This window comes from Pipra filicauda, unplaced genomic scaffold (genome assembly GCF_003945595.2).
Source record: "Pipra filicauda isolate LSUMZ 115617 unplaced genomic scaffold, ASM394559v2 scaffold147_size4022426_pilon, whole genome shotgun sequence".
In the NCBI taxonomy this organism is placed as follows: Eukaryota; Metazoa; Chordata; class Aves; order Passeriformes; family Pipridae; genus Pipra; species Pipra filicauda.
This window is the reverse complement of record NW_024103962.1, coordinates 1,232,456-1,246,891: the sequence shown is the minus strand read 5'-3', so window position 1 is coordinate 1,246,891 and position 14,436 is coordinate 1,232,456. Positions and strand designations below refer to the sequence as shown.

Below are 14,436 nucleotides of genomic sequence, written 5' to 3'. Positions count from 1 at the left end.
TCAACTTAGTGTTGAGTGAAAATACAAGGCATGAAACAGGCCTTTAACTGTGGCACTCTTCAGATTTTTACTGTATTTTTAGTTAGTCCATAAACATGCAGCACTTAGTTCTGGTACATAATTTGTGAGGCAGAAAAACCCTAACTGATAATACAGGCTAGTCAGAGTAGTAGATTTCTAATAATAGTAACAGTTGCATTTAGGTATTCCAAAGGCACAGCTCACCTTTCATTTTGCTCAGAAGTGACAGCATTGTGTGAAGGCAACTGACAGAATCTGGTTTGTCTAGAATATCTTTTTCCTTAGAAAGCCATAAATTGAGAAGGAGTGACTGTAAGAAGAGAGAATATGGAATTAAAGCAATAGAATGAAAGTCTAATATTGTAATATACCTAATGCAAACACTTTCTCAAACAAATTTTGTGTTACAGAGCATAAATGTTACATCCATGAACCATTATATTAACACAGGAAGTTAAAAATATACTGCATAAGGCACACTGTGACAGACTTTGAGATTAAACAATACCATCTCTAGTTTTAATTTAGAAAGATATCCTAGAAAACATTCTCTTTTAAAGGCTCAACTTGGCAAACATTAGTAGTTCTTATTGTTACAGCTGAAAACCTTAACATGGGCAAATAATACTGAAATAAACATTTCCATCATTAAGTAGTGGATGGAGATAAAGTAGCACAAAACTACAATTACATGTGGATGAAAGATAAAGATGATTGTCTGAACACTACTAATGATTCTGAAAAATTTACTTTTCTTTTAAATTTCCTTATTTGCTTGCAAAAAGGAATTCTAACAAATTAATTAGTCCCTGAAATTACCTACTCTCATAATTTTTGCTTCTTTGTAGAAGAAATGTTCAGCAAAATTTTATAACACTTGCAGTTCTAAATGCATATTCTAGACATTCCAACATTTTCTACTAGAGAATTTTCTTTTCTTTTTTTTTGGTATCTCTTAGCTGAGAAATACAAATATGAGCAACTAAAGAACTGAATGTGGGAGGATTTGAACACAGCCTGAACACAACATTATTCCAAGAATCAACATGCAGAATTTTTCTTTTCAATGTTTTGTTTTCAAAATACTAATTCAAAGTTTTAAATGACACAATAAGTATCTTACCAACAAGGTTTGTGGAGTAAAACCTGCTGATTCCAATGCATCACACATTTCCTCTATGGAACTCTCCCCACACAAACACTTCCAGAAGAAAAAGCTGCCTGAAGCAAAAAATCAGTTGACATTATAAATGGCATCTAAAGTCACAGTCTTTCCCCTCACACTTATGTGAAAGATGATCTATTGATCAGATCACACTGAGTGCAATACAAAGGACTAAGTTACATCCAAGATACCCTGATGGTTTACCCTTAGTGGATAAGAAGGTTCGTTATACAGGACACAAGTGTTCTACTTTCCATGACTCCTGCAGTAGCAGGATTTATAACAAAACAAAGGTTATTGTACTGTTTGTATCTCCTGGTTTCAGCTGGGATGGAGTTGGTTTTCTTCCTAGTAGCTGATACAGTGCTGTGTTTTGGATTTAGGATGAGAACAATGTTGCTAACACACTGATGGTTTAGCTGTTGTTAGGTATTATTTACACTAATTTAAGGACTTTTCAGCTTCTGGCACCACTGCTCACCCCTCCGGTGAGCAGGCTGGGGAGCAAAACAACTGGGAGGAGACACAGCCAGGACAGCTGGCTGAACTGGCCACAGGGATATTCCATACCATATGACATAATTTTAAGTACATAAACCAGGGGGAAAGGTGGCTGGGGGCTCCTAGGTATCTGTCAGCAGGTGGTGAGCATTGTGGATCACTTGTTTTGTATACTATAATTCTTTTATGATCATCATTATTATTACTTTCACTTCCTTTTCTGTCCTATTAAACTGTCTTTATCTTAACCCACAAATTTTGCTTCTTGGGATTTTTTCCCAATTCTCTCCTTCGCCCTACTGTGAAGGGGAAGGGGGAGTGTTCACCTGCGGTGTTCACCTGCCCACCAGGTTAAACCACAACAGTCTTTTCTGATGCCCAACATGGGGCACAAAGGGTTGACATGATGACAGATCTGACCAGAGCATGTTAAAATAAATTTGTTATAAGCAATTTGTTATACTAGTTTAATAGTCAGTGGTCACAATGCTGATGTATTTGCTCTCAGAGTTGCTTTTTATGCAACACGTTAATTGCTGTACATGTTCACTGCTGTGCTGTTTGTCACTTCTGGGAGCTGGGTTCAGGCTACAGCGACGCAGTAAGATCCCTGGTCATGACACTCAATGGTATTTGTCCTCAGCATCTCTGTCCCTCGGGAGCCATCCAGCGGAAGCTCTTCGCAATTACACCTTTTCTCCTCCAAGAGCCCATCCAGGGGGAAATGACTTCCTCCACCTTCCCCTTCTCCTCCAGGTGAATCACAATCGTTCTCTGTTCAACACTGCTCAGTACCCTCCAGGGGAAGTAAAGGTTTCTGGATTTCATGGCAAAGTGACAGGCACTGTTACATACTTCTTCAGGGCAAGACAGGCTGAAGGCCCCCGAATTAAGGCTAAGATATTTATAGAATCTTAGATTATAATCAGTCTGAGTAATTTGACAAACAGTTCAACACCTCTTACCTAAAGCCACATATTCTCTGTCTTCCATACTTTTCACATTAATCACATCCTTTTCATATTCCAAATATTCCAAGAACATTTTCACAGACAGTATGTCATCCTTCTCATCAGAAAACTGTACAGTGGTTTGAGTATTTTCTTTCTTGTAGTTCTCCAGTAAAGTTTCGAGCCTATGAAAATCTTTTTCTTCAAGCCGAAGCAGTTTAGCCAAGTCCTTAAAAGCAAAAGCCAAAAAAAATGCCACATCACAAGACTTACACAAATGGATGGTTTTCAAAACATAGTAAAAACTAAAAAAGGCAGAAGTCAAAATATTTCATCTTGAACATTAAAAAGGTCTTTCAAAAGGTCCAAAATGATGGAATAATCTCCAAAGCAGTTATTCACATAGCTCAAATGAAGACCTTTGTCTAGCTTCCTTTTTAAGGACTAGAGCAGATATATTTCCCATTTTTAGATCATGCTTATGGTATAACAATTGCCCATCAAGCAAAAAAGCCTATATAATACCGGTATGGCTTTTATAAATGTATAAGCAGCTTTACAAATTATATCAAAAGCAAGTCAAATTATGCTGTTACAAAAACAAATATCAAAATTTTTAACTTCTACTGGACCCAGAATATCCCTCCAAAACCAAGAATACGCTATGTACTTTCGATAAAGGACTGAAAACAGGAGACCCTGGTTCTACTTTAATTTCTATCTCAACTTCATGTGACTCCCAAAGAACAGTAGGTAGATGAATTACTAGACATTTTTACAAGGATGGAGGGAAGGTATAATAAACCATTATTTCATTAAAAGTCCCAGACCACAAAAATGGGTAACTTGTTTACCTATTTATTTTACCCGAGGCCTTGAAAACATAATTTTATGCTTAAATCATCACTTGATTTTATAAGACAACTGAATTTTCAATTTACTTACATTATCTGAAGGTGAAGTATCTTTCTGTACGCTTTGGGAATTTAGTTTGCTAATTAGTTCATAAAGATGTAACAGCTTTAACTTGTTTGCACAGAACTGCAGCAGTCCTTCATCCACACACTCCAGCTCTGAGGAGAAACAAAACTGCATTTGAACTTGAATATATAGCCTGGAGTAGTGAAACATACTGAGATTCAGAGGATTTCTGTCTCTCAGGGTAATTTTTTGATGCACTGCTGCTTGCAATGATTATATTCCCTTCACAGCAGTATAAAACAAGAATTCTTTTTACAAGAGGTATTGGAGAAAGATATCAGGCTCATTTTTAAACTGAAGGAGGCTGACAATGTGGAACTGAACCAAGGCAAATCTACTGTCTTTTCCTGGGTTAAGGCCAAACCAGAGATTGTCAAAAATTGAAATACAGTTCCTATTTCCTTTTACCAAGAACAACAACCTATAGTCTTTTATTCATTCTGCCAACACTGTAAGCATATTTCTTGCATCAGAAGAAATTTAGGTACCTACTGACATGAATTAAATTTCATCTCAGCAAGATGAAATCTCAGGTTTTTGTATTTTGACAATCTTTGACTCAGAAACTTCATTATCTATTGACATTCAAATTCCAGTAAGAATTAAAGCAACCAGAATATACGACACTAACACCAACACAATGTCAAAACCTCTGTTCCAACTTATTTATTTAACAGAGCATTTTGGATAGATCCTAAAAGGACCTTTCTATACAAAAGATACCTCTGAATATATCATTTTCACCTGACACTGCTTCTAGACATGATTTTCACCCTAGGAACCCTTAAACACTTTTGACACACTGCTATTAAAAATCCTACAAACAAAAGAGGAACATATAGAGCTTGTCACACAGTCACTTAAACTTGTCTTCACACCACAGTATTCACAGAGCCCAGCACCTGCTTTGCTTTATCTTTCACCTACTAGACAGAAGTGGAGATATATGCTTATGAAATTAGAAGGCTGGAACATCAGTCAAGTTTGTTCTTTATTGTGACTGCTGGGAAATACTGCTATGTATGACAACAGGAGCTTAATGATGAAAAATACACAAACAGGCAGGCCTCAGGAAGTACACAGCTCTGTCAATCTCTCTTCAGTGTTAAAGGGCATGTTTCCCTTTTAGTTTGGGTTTTTTAAGAGTTCTAACAGAAATGGATAATGCTAGCAATTTAGAATGCCAAACCAAAATTAGGTAGAGAACTGCATGTGTGAAGCTCTCAATTCCCTCTATCTTCTTCAAGAAAACTGTAAAAAACCCTACCACGGATATAAATGAAGGAAAGATTTCTTTAAGGGTTAGAAACCACAAAAACACATTGTGAGTCTCACTCAGGCAGGAGAAGGGACAAATGATTTATTCAGTACTTGCACACAACAGTGGTAGGGACTTCTTGACTCCTGTTGCTAAAGACTCATCCTCTACCAAAACAATATGAATCCAATGATAACAACAACAACAAAAGGCAGCAGGCTTCTATTGCTGAGAAGGTCCAGCACATGCAAAGGAAGTGGCAGGCACATGCTTCTCCACTCTAATCCTCAATACTCAGTTGGGTTTCCAAAATGGGGTCACCTCAAGCACAAAGAAGTTTCACCCAATTTAGAAAGATCCAACTGCAGAATTTCAAAGAAACAATCTTGCAGAATTTTAGCAACAAGATTTTGAATTGGTAATGCCATTTCCTGACACAGGCTCTGAAATCTCTAGCAAAACATGTAGTATTTTATAAACTTCAGCAAAGTTTACAAAAAAAAAAAAAATACTAGGCATCTGATCACAGCTCAGATTCTCAGTGATAAGGATTTTGTGCTTCCACTACATTAAAATTCACAAATCCAATGTACCAAATCCTTACTTCCTTCCTTGGAGAAAGAATAAACTGAAACATCCACAGGTAAAAGCCTGTGAAAGCTTTTTTCTGGAGGAAGTTTTTACTGGACCAGCCCAGTTGTTGTTGTTTGTTTGTTTTTAAATATAATCACAAGTTACTAGGCACATAGCAAGCATAGCAAAGCATACTTCCTAGCAAGCTATTTGCAGTCTGCATTTAAAAAAATGCACGTGAAAGCAACAGCCTGTGATATCTAGCAGCAAAACTAAGCAGACCAAGTCTGGTCTCCCTGTGGAACAGAACAGTTCTACAGTAGTCTTACAGCACTGCAGACAAAGTGCAAATGCCTCTCCATATTTGCAAAATAAATATCCACCTACCCTGTTTTTTTAAATTATCCATTAATGTCTGAGTGATGTTTGTGAGAGATGAAAGTGGCACACGTTCACTTGTCAATATACTTTCCAAAGCCTGTTAAGCAGACATTCAACAGAATTAAAAATTTACTTAATTTTACCATAAAAAAGTATAAATTAAGCCAACAATAGCTTGGACTATAGTTTTTCATCTGTATGTTGCCTTCACACATAATACAGAAAGGTCTGTCCTTTTTTTATTATTTTGACTTTTATCATGGAAGATGCCTTGGGGAAATCATAAGTCAAAATTAATTCCAGCCAACATGTTGTAAAAAAACAACCCCGAAAAAAACAACCAAACCTCAAACATGTCAATTATTTGCCTCAAGTAGCTTTAGGGAAAAAATGAATGATTTTGAACCATTTAAAAAGATTTAGCACTCTAATCTGATAATGCAGTATTTTTTCTAATATTAAAGTATACTGGCTTCTATATGTTCACCTGTTTTTTTGTAGCAGGGTATTTGATATCAAGTATTAATTCCTTTGCTTCAGCTTCAATTAAATCTGCAAACAAAGACATAATCACAACTTCAATTCATCTTTCTCAAATGCCTTATGAAGACCAAGTCAACCTGCACCACAGTTAACATGCACATGCCTTCATGCTATCAAGATGAAGAAGTTGCCAAGCTTGGGGAAAATGAAACAAAATAACAGCTCAGTGACATCTCTTACTCCAAGTCTGTCTTTTGTAAGAAATATGTATTACTTAGAGGAAGAAGGATATCTAGACTCAAATGCTGAACTAGATTACAAAGCACAGAGAATTGGAAATAGAATGTGTTTTATGCAAGCACCCAAAGTAGTGTTTAACCGTGGCACAAGATTTACATGGCACACAAGGCTTATACTGGATTCTGGTATGAGACAAATTTAATCTGGTAACTTATTATAAAATACAAAACAAAACAAAACCAAAAACAAAACAAAGAAACAAACAAAAAACAAGCTACCTGAATCCTGTAACCACAGCACATACACCTGTCAGAATGCACCACAATCACCCCGTGTTTGTACACTTACAGGATAGATAACCCAAGCAGCATTTGATAACATATAATCTTAAGAAACTACACAAAAGAACCTACCTGGATCTGAGGTTTTAGCTTTGAGTAGAGCATTTAATTTCTTCACCAGATGCATATCCTTTGCTCGCTCACTCTTTTTATCACTGAAGGACAAGAATTTTAATTGTATGAGTGAAGAGAATTAAAGGGAATGATTCAAAAGACTTGTATTTTTTTAATTATTTATGCTATTTTAAGGTAACCATATTAATGAAAATCAAGTTAATACATACAAATCAATTGGACTATTACAGAGTACTATTCAACTTGAAAACCAAAAACAGAATTGCTCTCTCTAAATAAAATACCGTTTCCAAAAACAATAATGAAATTAATTTAGTTATATAGGGCTCAGAAAGTCCTTACCTCAGTGCTAAATGGAAAGGTACATGGACAGTTTTCACACTTCCAGAGACTGGATCAACAAGGCATATCTGGTAAGTCTGGGGCTGCCATCCCTGACTGGTCACATTGTTTAGACCCATTATTTTATAACCAGGATACAGCAACCTGAAATGAAAAAAAATGGCCTTTAAGGAGAAGAACAAAATTATCAACCTTCCCCTTTCATACACTAGATAAAAAGGCAACAAGTTTTATAAAGCTAAGGTTTAGCAATGGCTAAACATGTTCTTAAGGAAAGACTGTAGAGTGATAAAATAAGTCAAAGTCTCCTTCTATAAAACAACACCAAGCTGCATTCAGTAGAAATACTGTGGGCAGCACAAAGGTGCCTGCCAGCACCGCTGGCACTTCTACCATATCCCCATATCACTTGCAGCACAGCCTGCTACCACCTGTTTCTTACCTACAATATTTCCCCACATTGAAGGCTCCAACTCGAGGCCCTTGCTGCGTGCTCCACACTTCCAGAATGCCTCTCCTTGGAGCATAGATCACAAGGAACTGAGCTACCCTGCTTGGACCCTGTGCATTTCCAAAAGGAGAAGAATCCATCTTCTCACTTTCCCTCTCCTGAAGGTCCTCTACAGTCTGTATCCAACCAACTTCTGCATCTCTGTATCCTTGGTAAGAGAAAATAGAAGTTCATTAGCGTACACCAATTTATACACTGCATAACCTATTAAATAGGATAAGTTTTTATTCATCTGTTTTCATCATTAAAATGCATTTTTACAGAGACAAAAATACTCATCTTCTCTCTCTGCCACATAAAATCATCCTAGACAAAAAAGGCAGAGATGTTATAATGACATCACTGAACCATGTAATGGTTTAGCAAGTAGAACTGAAGACTCTAAACCACAAGAGAAATACTAATGTATAAACCAAGTTTATAACAAGATATATTATACTGAGAAGGTTGACAAGTATTCACAACTCAATTCATGACAAAAGGTATGATCCAAAACATTTAATTCAGCAGACAGTTTTGCTTAGAAAAGAAGCAGCTACTTCACATCTCAACAACCTCACTGGGGAAAGGCTGGCAAATTCTAAATATGTATCCAACTATCAAATAAACCTTGGGAGTCTAACAGTACTACCTAGATAACATGAAGCTCTCAGTAACAAAGAAAAAACACCAGAAAATATCAGAAAGCATAGATTATAACTAATAAGCTTCAAAATATAAGAGAAAAATGCACAAGGGAAACACGATTACTCCAGCTATGACACTGCCAATATGTCACTGAAGTAGCTACTATATTCATGACCACTAATCTTCTGAATTGGTTATGTGGAAGAGAGAGAAAAGAGCTAGAGATTTTCCATCTATTCTTAAAACTTATTTTCCACCTCATAAAAAGCTTCAAAATTGTGATTCTACAGAGGAAATAAAAAATGTAGTGGCATTAGATATAATCAAAATTTGAGAGCTTAACATTCAAAGAGCCCTCAATTTAGAAGAGTTTAAGGACTCCTTTCTTGCTCAATCTAACAAGCTGTATACCTTCTTACCCATTTTTCAAAATGTTTACTTTCTCAGCAGAAATAAATAGGGTACTAGATCTTATCAAAATAAAGAACCTTGGACAACAGAGTTAAAGCTCTTCCAAAAAATCGTTATGTTAAAACCTTTCTCTTGAGAAACAGTCTGTGAAGATAAAAAATTAAGAAAAATCTATATAATACAAACAGAAACTATAGGCCATATAAGTATTTCAGGAATTTACAATAATACCCTTATAGACTTTATATTACACCTGACTTGGGTTTGTAATAATGCAACCTATTAAAATTCTTGACATTTAAAGTCTGAACCTAAGAAGCCACAGTGTTTTCAGGAGTATTATTTGCTACACTAATATACACCATCATACCTTTCCACATGCGAACTGCGAGTCCTCTTGTAACATCCAGTAAAATAACCCTTCCAAATTCATCTGTTACTGCTGCTAAAGTGTTACACGGGGAAAGACATATTCTTTCACCATGGCGACGGGAATCTGGAAGTCCAAACCTAAAAAATAAAAACAATAAGCAAGCAAAACCACTAGATACCTCTTTTTCTTCAGAAATAGTTAACAGATTTTCTTATAAGGACTAAAATTTCTTTTTTTAAGGTAACATAAGGTACTGGTAAAATTAAGAGATAATTATAAAAAGAGTTCTTGTGTTGCCTACCAGGATATATTACAGATCTGTCTAAGTCCTACTGAAAAATCAAAGTTCAGAAACTAGGATAAGTGATGGTCTTGTCATGCACTGTCAGGCAAGGATCTCAGAGCACTGGGTTATTCTATATGCCCTCTCTTACTGCTCAAGAGTCTTGAGAATACTTAAAAAAAACAAGGGAGAACCATCAGGAATTAATTTAGTCTTTTATCAGCTTTCTTGACAACATTAGGTTACAGTCTGTTGTTCCCATTCTCCTCTCTCCACAATCAACAGGGAAACGGGATACCTGCTAGTTTTTGTGAGGGGCATTAAACTATCATAATCAGCAAATATTTCATGTGGCTTCTTTGAAACACTTTGGTGATAAACTTCAGGAATGATATTTGTGTACTTATACTGTCATTAAACTGTGCACACTGTTCTTGTACAGTAGCAATGAGTCCATGCATCAGAAGTGAAAGATATGAGAAATCATTTGTCCAGAACAATAAACTGAAATGAAACAAAGTTTAAAACAAATGACCTGCAAACTATCATCACTGCTTCAAGTCAAGAAAAATAAACATATTCAGCAATTATTCACTTTTCAAAATCATTCAAATACATAAAAACATACAAGATCTAAAGCAACTGAGACTGAAAAAAGCCAACTTACCTCACTGCCAATGGGGTTGCAGGTTCCACTTTTGGTTTCTGTTTTTGGACAGGTTCTTCTTCATGTTTACTCTTCCAACCAAGCCAGCCACTTGCAATAGAAAACCACATAAGCAGGATTACACCAGTGGTCCTAAAAATCCTCAAACTATTATGCAGTTATTACTAAAACAAGCAAAAAAAGGTAATTTATTTTATTACCTGGCAGCATTAAACAATGCTGAAGTCAGTTTACTTGCAACTGCTAAGGCAACATGAGACAGCAGTGGCTGTGAGCTACCCTGAAAGAAAGGAATGAAGTGCTTAGAAAGTCAAGAAACAGTCAGCTGCGAGCCACCCTGAAATGAAGGAACAAAGCCTTTAGAAAGCCAAGAAATAGTTCTTACACTGAACTCAACTGCAGAATAGTTTTTCAGGCCTCCTATGGACTTTCAGCTCAGAAAGCATAGCTTTAAGACTCTGCAAAATTTTAATTCATTGCCCCCAGAAAAGCCATTCTGACATCTCTTTACCATTTCAAAATCCTCCTGCAAGTCACTTGGTAGCTCAGTATGTTTGTCTGCAACAGAAGTTAAAAAAACCCTGTGTATGATTTATCATGGAGAGTTAGCTGGTGCATGGCTTTGGCATCCTTGCAAATATCTATATAAGCAGTTTTTTCATAAACATATTGGAAAAGCAAGTACAAAAATCTGAATTCCAATTCTAGCATGGTCAATCAACTTTCGATCCTGATAAGGACAGCACACACATAGGGTCTGAATGTACAAGACACAGCTACACTGACATCCTTTTCCTCCAATACAACAGAAGATGGTGTAAATGTGCCACAGGTTAAGCATAAATTTCAGTTTTCTTCTACAAGAAATCACTACAGTATACTCAGGCCACGTGTGTACACGATCAAAGGTCAAAGACCTCAAAAAATTCTTCAGATGCATGTTTACACAATATCAACTTAATTTTTCAAAAAAATTTAAGTCACTTAAATGGCAATAAAGTAAAATTTTTTTAAAAATTAAGTTACTTGACTATCACATTCATTTTAGGATAGAAAATAAAAATTCTCATTAGCAGACATTACTATCATATCCACTCCAAATCATTCCAGTTTTAGAAGAACAAGAAGGGGAAATGTCAGCATAAAATGAGCATAAGAATACTTCAGAAATAGTCATACAGAAAAAAGAAGGATTAATTATTCAAAGTTTCAGCAAGTCAGCTTTGTAGTACATACCTCCAGGGCAAAAAAGAAACCAGTGAAAGGATTGGCTCCAACAGTAACATACTGAGACATAGCAGGTGGGCTGTTTTTTATGGTTGCATTATATCCTCCTATATTGGAGGCAGTCTTCATTTGATCAAAAGGACACAGTGTCATGATGCCTAACAAAAACATTAAAGTGAATGTCTTATACTTCCAGAACAAAGGCATGCAATTGCTATAGAAGCCTAAATACATTCCTGCCTTCTGGACTGACCAGCCAACATTCAGGGGGAAGGGTGGAGAAACAGCTTTAACCACAGAAATTCCAAAGAACACATCAGAAATAACTTATGTACTTAGGTTAATTATGAAGCACAGTTCATTTGTTCAGGGGGAAAAAAAAAAATCAAAAAAATCAGGAGAGTTCAGCAGCAAAAATACATGTACCAAATTCACTTCAGCTGTTTTGATAGCAGCCTTCTGACCTCTTACCTGCTTTTGTAGAAAGCATGGAAGAGAAATGAAGCTTACTGTCCCTCAGATTTGCCTCTGACAAGAACCTAGGCTGAGGGGTAAAAGTCTTTGAGAGCCTAAAAGTCAATTTGAATTTTTTGGAAAGGAACAATCTCAAATTTTATTTTCTTTGTGTGTTAGACTCAGGAAAGACCCCTACCAGTCTTAACCTGCCTGCCAGATGGTTCTTTGACCTCACAGAAATGGCAATAAATGCATCTGGATCTAGTTTCTCTCAGCTGCTTCTTACCAAACAACAAAAGGACAAGACAGTTACAGCTGTAACATCCTTTCTCCCCTCAAGTGGAGAGGGAAGGCTCAGTCAGACTAGAAAAGAAAGTAAAATGTATTTTTTATAATGGTTAATGAGATCATTCACTATGACAGCCTTCTCTCACTATTTACTCCTATCCAACCAGTACCACTAAGTGCTCTCAACCCAAATTTAACAGTATGAAAGCATTAATTTCATTTATTTAAATACTGGAAATTAAACAGAAATGCTTACCAATACTAGCATGGTCAACAATCGTATCCACATCTTGCAAACCCCACTTCTTATAAGCTAATGGTGGAGGCTGAACATTCTCATTGCCAGATGCTGCAGCTGACAAAAGTTGACAAAACACAAAAAAATTTCTACTGAGTCAAAGACAAAGGAATAGCATAACAGAGAGGGAAAACCCTGATGCAATCTGAAGTCAAAAAATAACCTAGTTTTAAATTCACATACATTTAAACACCCGCTGAGCGAAAATGGCCTTTTGAAATATTTGCTTCCATGAAATTAAAATATTTAAAAAAATAACTGAATAGAACTGCACGTGATATTCCATCACAACTATATCTCATACTTGCAGAGCGCTTTGTTTCATGAGTTATTTATGGTATAATATTCTGTACAATTTTAAAAAGCAACTACAATTTAATTCTGTGGTCTGGGCATGTTTAAGTGCAAACTCCTTTGCCCACGTACTTGCAAAGTCAGCACATTCATTAGATGTGTAACAGTGAGCGGTAACAACAGTGGTAAAACTAAATGAATGACTGAAACTTTCAAAATACCTATTACCACAAGCACTGATGATCAAGAATGAAGGAAGATACGGCACTCCAGCTGCAGATATTGCAACAAGCTGTAAGTGCTTCCCTGCAAATGGTGATCTCTCACTGAAAGAGCAGAGCGTGTCTTGGTTGTTAAAGTAGATGGGTGGGTATTTCTCATTACAGTCTGTTTTCTTTTGCATTTGTTGTATGATTCACAGAATATCAGGTTTTAAATTTCTGATTTTCAAGAGTTTTGTCTTCTCTCATATTTTCATGGAAGCACTAGCTTTCCATTAAGGACACGCATTATTAGATAGACCCAGGGAACAATTTAGCAGGGCAGATCAGGATCTGAGAAAGGCTAAAACCAGATGTCTAGGGAAGAATATTAGAATAAGGACATATATTTGATGCTTCCTCTAAAACAGCTTCTGAAGACAAAAAGAAGCAAGCTCTAAGCACTCAGTAACCTCCACAGCTTTCTTCACTAATTTGGCAATTTCCCTCTGAGCTCAAGCGCACCTTTAGCATCCACATCAACCTCAGGCAAAGAATTCCACAATTTACCTCACACTGCATAAACATGCCAACTTTTTATTTTCAATTTACTATCACCTAGCTTCATTTCATGCCACTTTGCCCTGAACTGAAAGAAAAAGGGAGCAATCCATTCCTACTGGCCATCCCCATGTGGTTCAGAGAAGAGCTCTTTCACCACAGCCACGTTTCTCAGTTCTTTATCACTCATCCCTTCTAGACAAGACTCAAGCCTTAGTTTAAGGGTGTTGCTGCCCAAACAGTTCAGGACAGCTGTCAAGCTGGCTGATCCATTGTGTTTCCCACCCATGCTCACCCTCATGATTGTCCGCTGATGTGACTTGCTGGAGGGGAAACAAGAATCTCACAAATTTGAAGTTCAATGAGAACAACCATCAGGAAATTCAGGAGAACAATTCAGCAACAGCACTTGTGTAAGGATTTATCATGCAGAATTGTAACAGCACCATACCTGTGCCATCTACCACACTGTACTGTCACATAGTTCTCCTCTCATGCTTGAAAACTGACCTTGTTTCCAAATTAGAGTACGAACAGGGACTGTGCTAAAGGAACAGGATCAAAGTCTGCACAATCAAACCAGGTATCCAAAGCTCTTAGACACGAACACAAAGAGCAGTGACCTTTACTGAAATCATCACAGCATTATCACTTCCAATAAAATCCTTACTTAAAGAGCATTCCACTGACAATGAAATCAGCACCATGACATGCTAAGAAGCACCTTAGCAGTTTGCTGTGGGTTAATGTCAGTGGGCAGCTAAGCATCACACAGCCACTTGTTCACTTCCTCCTATGGGGATGAGGAAGAGTCAGAAGAGCAAAAGGGAGAACGCTTGGGAGCTGAGATAAGGACAGCATGCAAATAAAGCAAAATAATTAATTTTCTTTACTACTTCCCATAAGCAAACAGGTATTTAGTCATTTCC

General features: G+C 36.7%; 1 protein-coding gene across 3 annotated transcripts in view; it reads right to left on the bottom strand.

Moving 5' to 3' along the window:
* RAB3GAP2 (RAB3 GTPase activating non-catalytic protein subunit 2) overlaps positions 1 to 14,436 on the bottom strand; it is a 45,927-nt gene that overhangs the window by 12,447 nt on the left and 19,044 nt on the right. For 2 of the 3 annotated variants that reach the window (XM_027734246.2, XM_027734247.2), the window contains exons 9-22: positions 12,411 to 12,509; positions 11,420 to 11,568; positions 10,384 to 10,463; positions 10,184 to 10,273; positions 9,231 to 9,370; positions 7,754 to 7,970; positions 7,312 to 7,455; positions 6,967 to 7,049; positions 6,318 to 6,382; positions 5,837 to 5,927; positions 3,583 to 3,710; positions 2,653 to 2,866; positions 1,145 to 1,242; positions 226 to 331 (exon numbers count right to left, since the gene is read on the bottom strand). In XM_027734246.2, coding sequence (XP_027590047.2) covers positions 226 to 331; positions 1,145 to 1,242; positions 2,653 to 2,866; positions 3,583 to 3,710; positions 5,837 to 5,927; positions 6,318 to 6,382; positions 6,967 to 7,049; positions 7,312 to 7,455; positions 7,754 to 7,970; positions 9,231 to 9,370; positions 10,184 to 10,273; positions 10,384 to 10,463; positions 11,420 to 11,568; positions 12,411 to 12,509 — 1,704 coding nt within the window. The remainder of the gene's footprint in view (positions 1 to 225; positions 332 to 1,144; positions 1,243 to 2,652; positions 2,867 to 3,582; positions 3,711 to 5,836; positions 5,928 to 6,317; positions 6,383 to 6,966; positions 7,050 to 7,311; positions 7,456 to 7,753; positions 7,971 to 9,230; positions 9,371 to 10,183; positions 10,274 to 10,383; positions 10,464 to 11,419; positions 11,569 to 12,410; positions 12,510 to 14,436) is intronic. The other variant, XM_027734248.2, reaches the window with a different exon arrangement.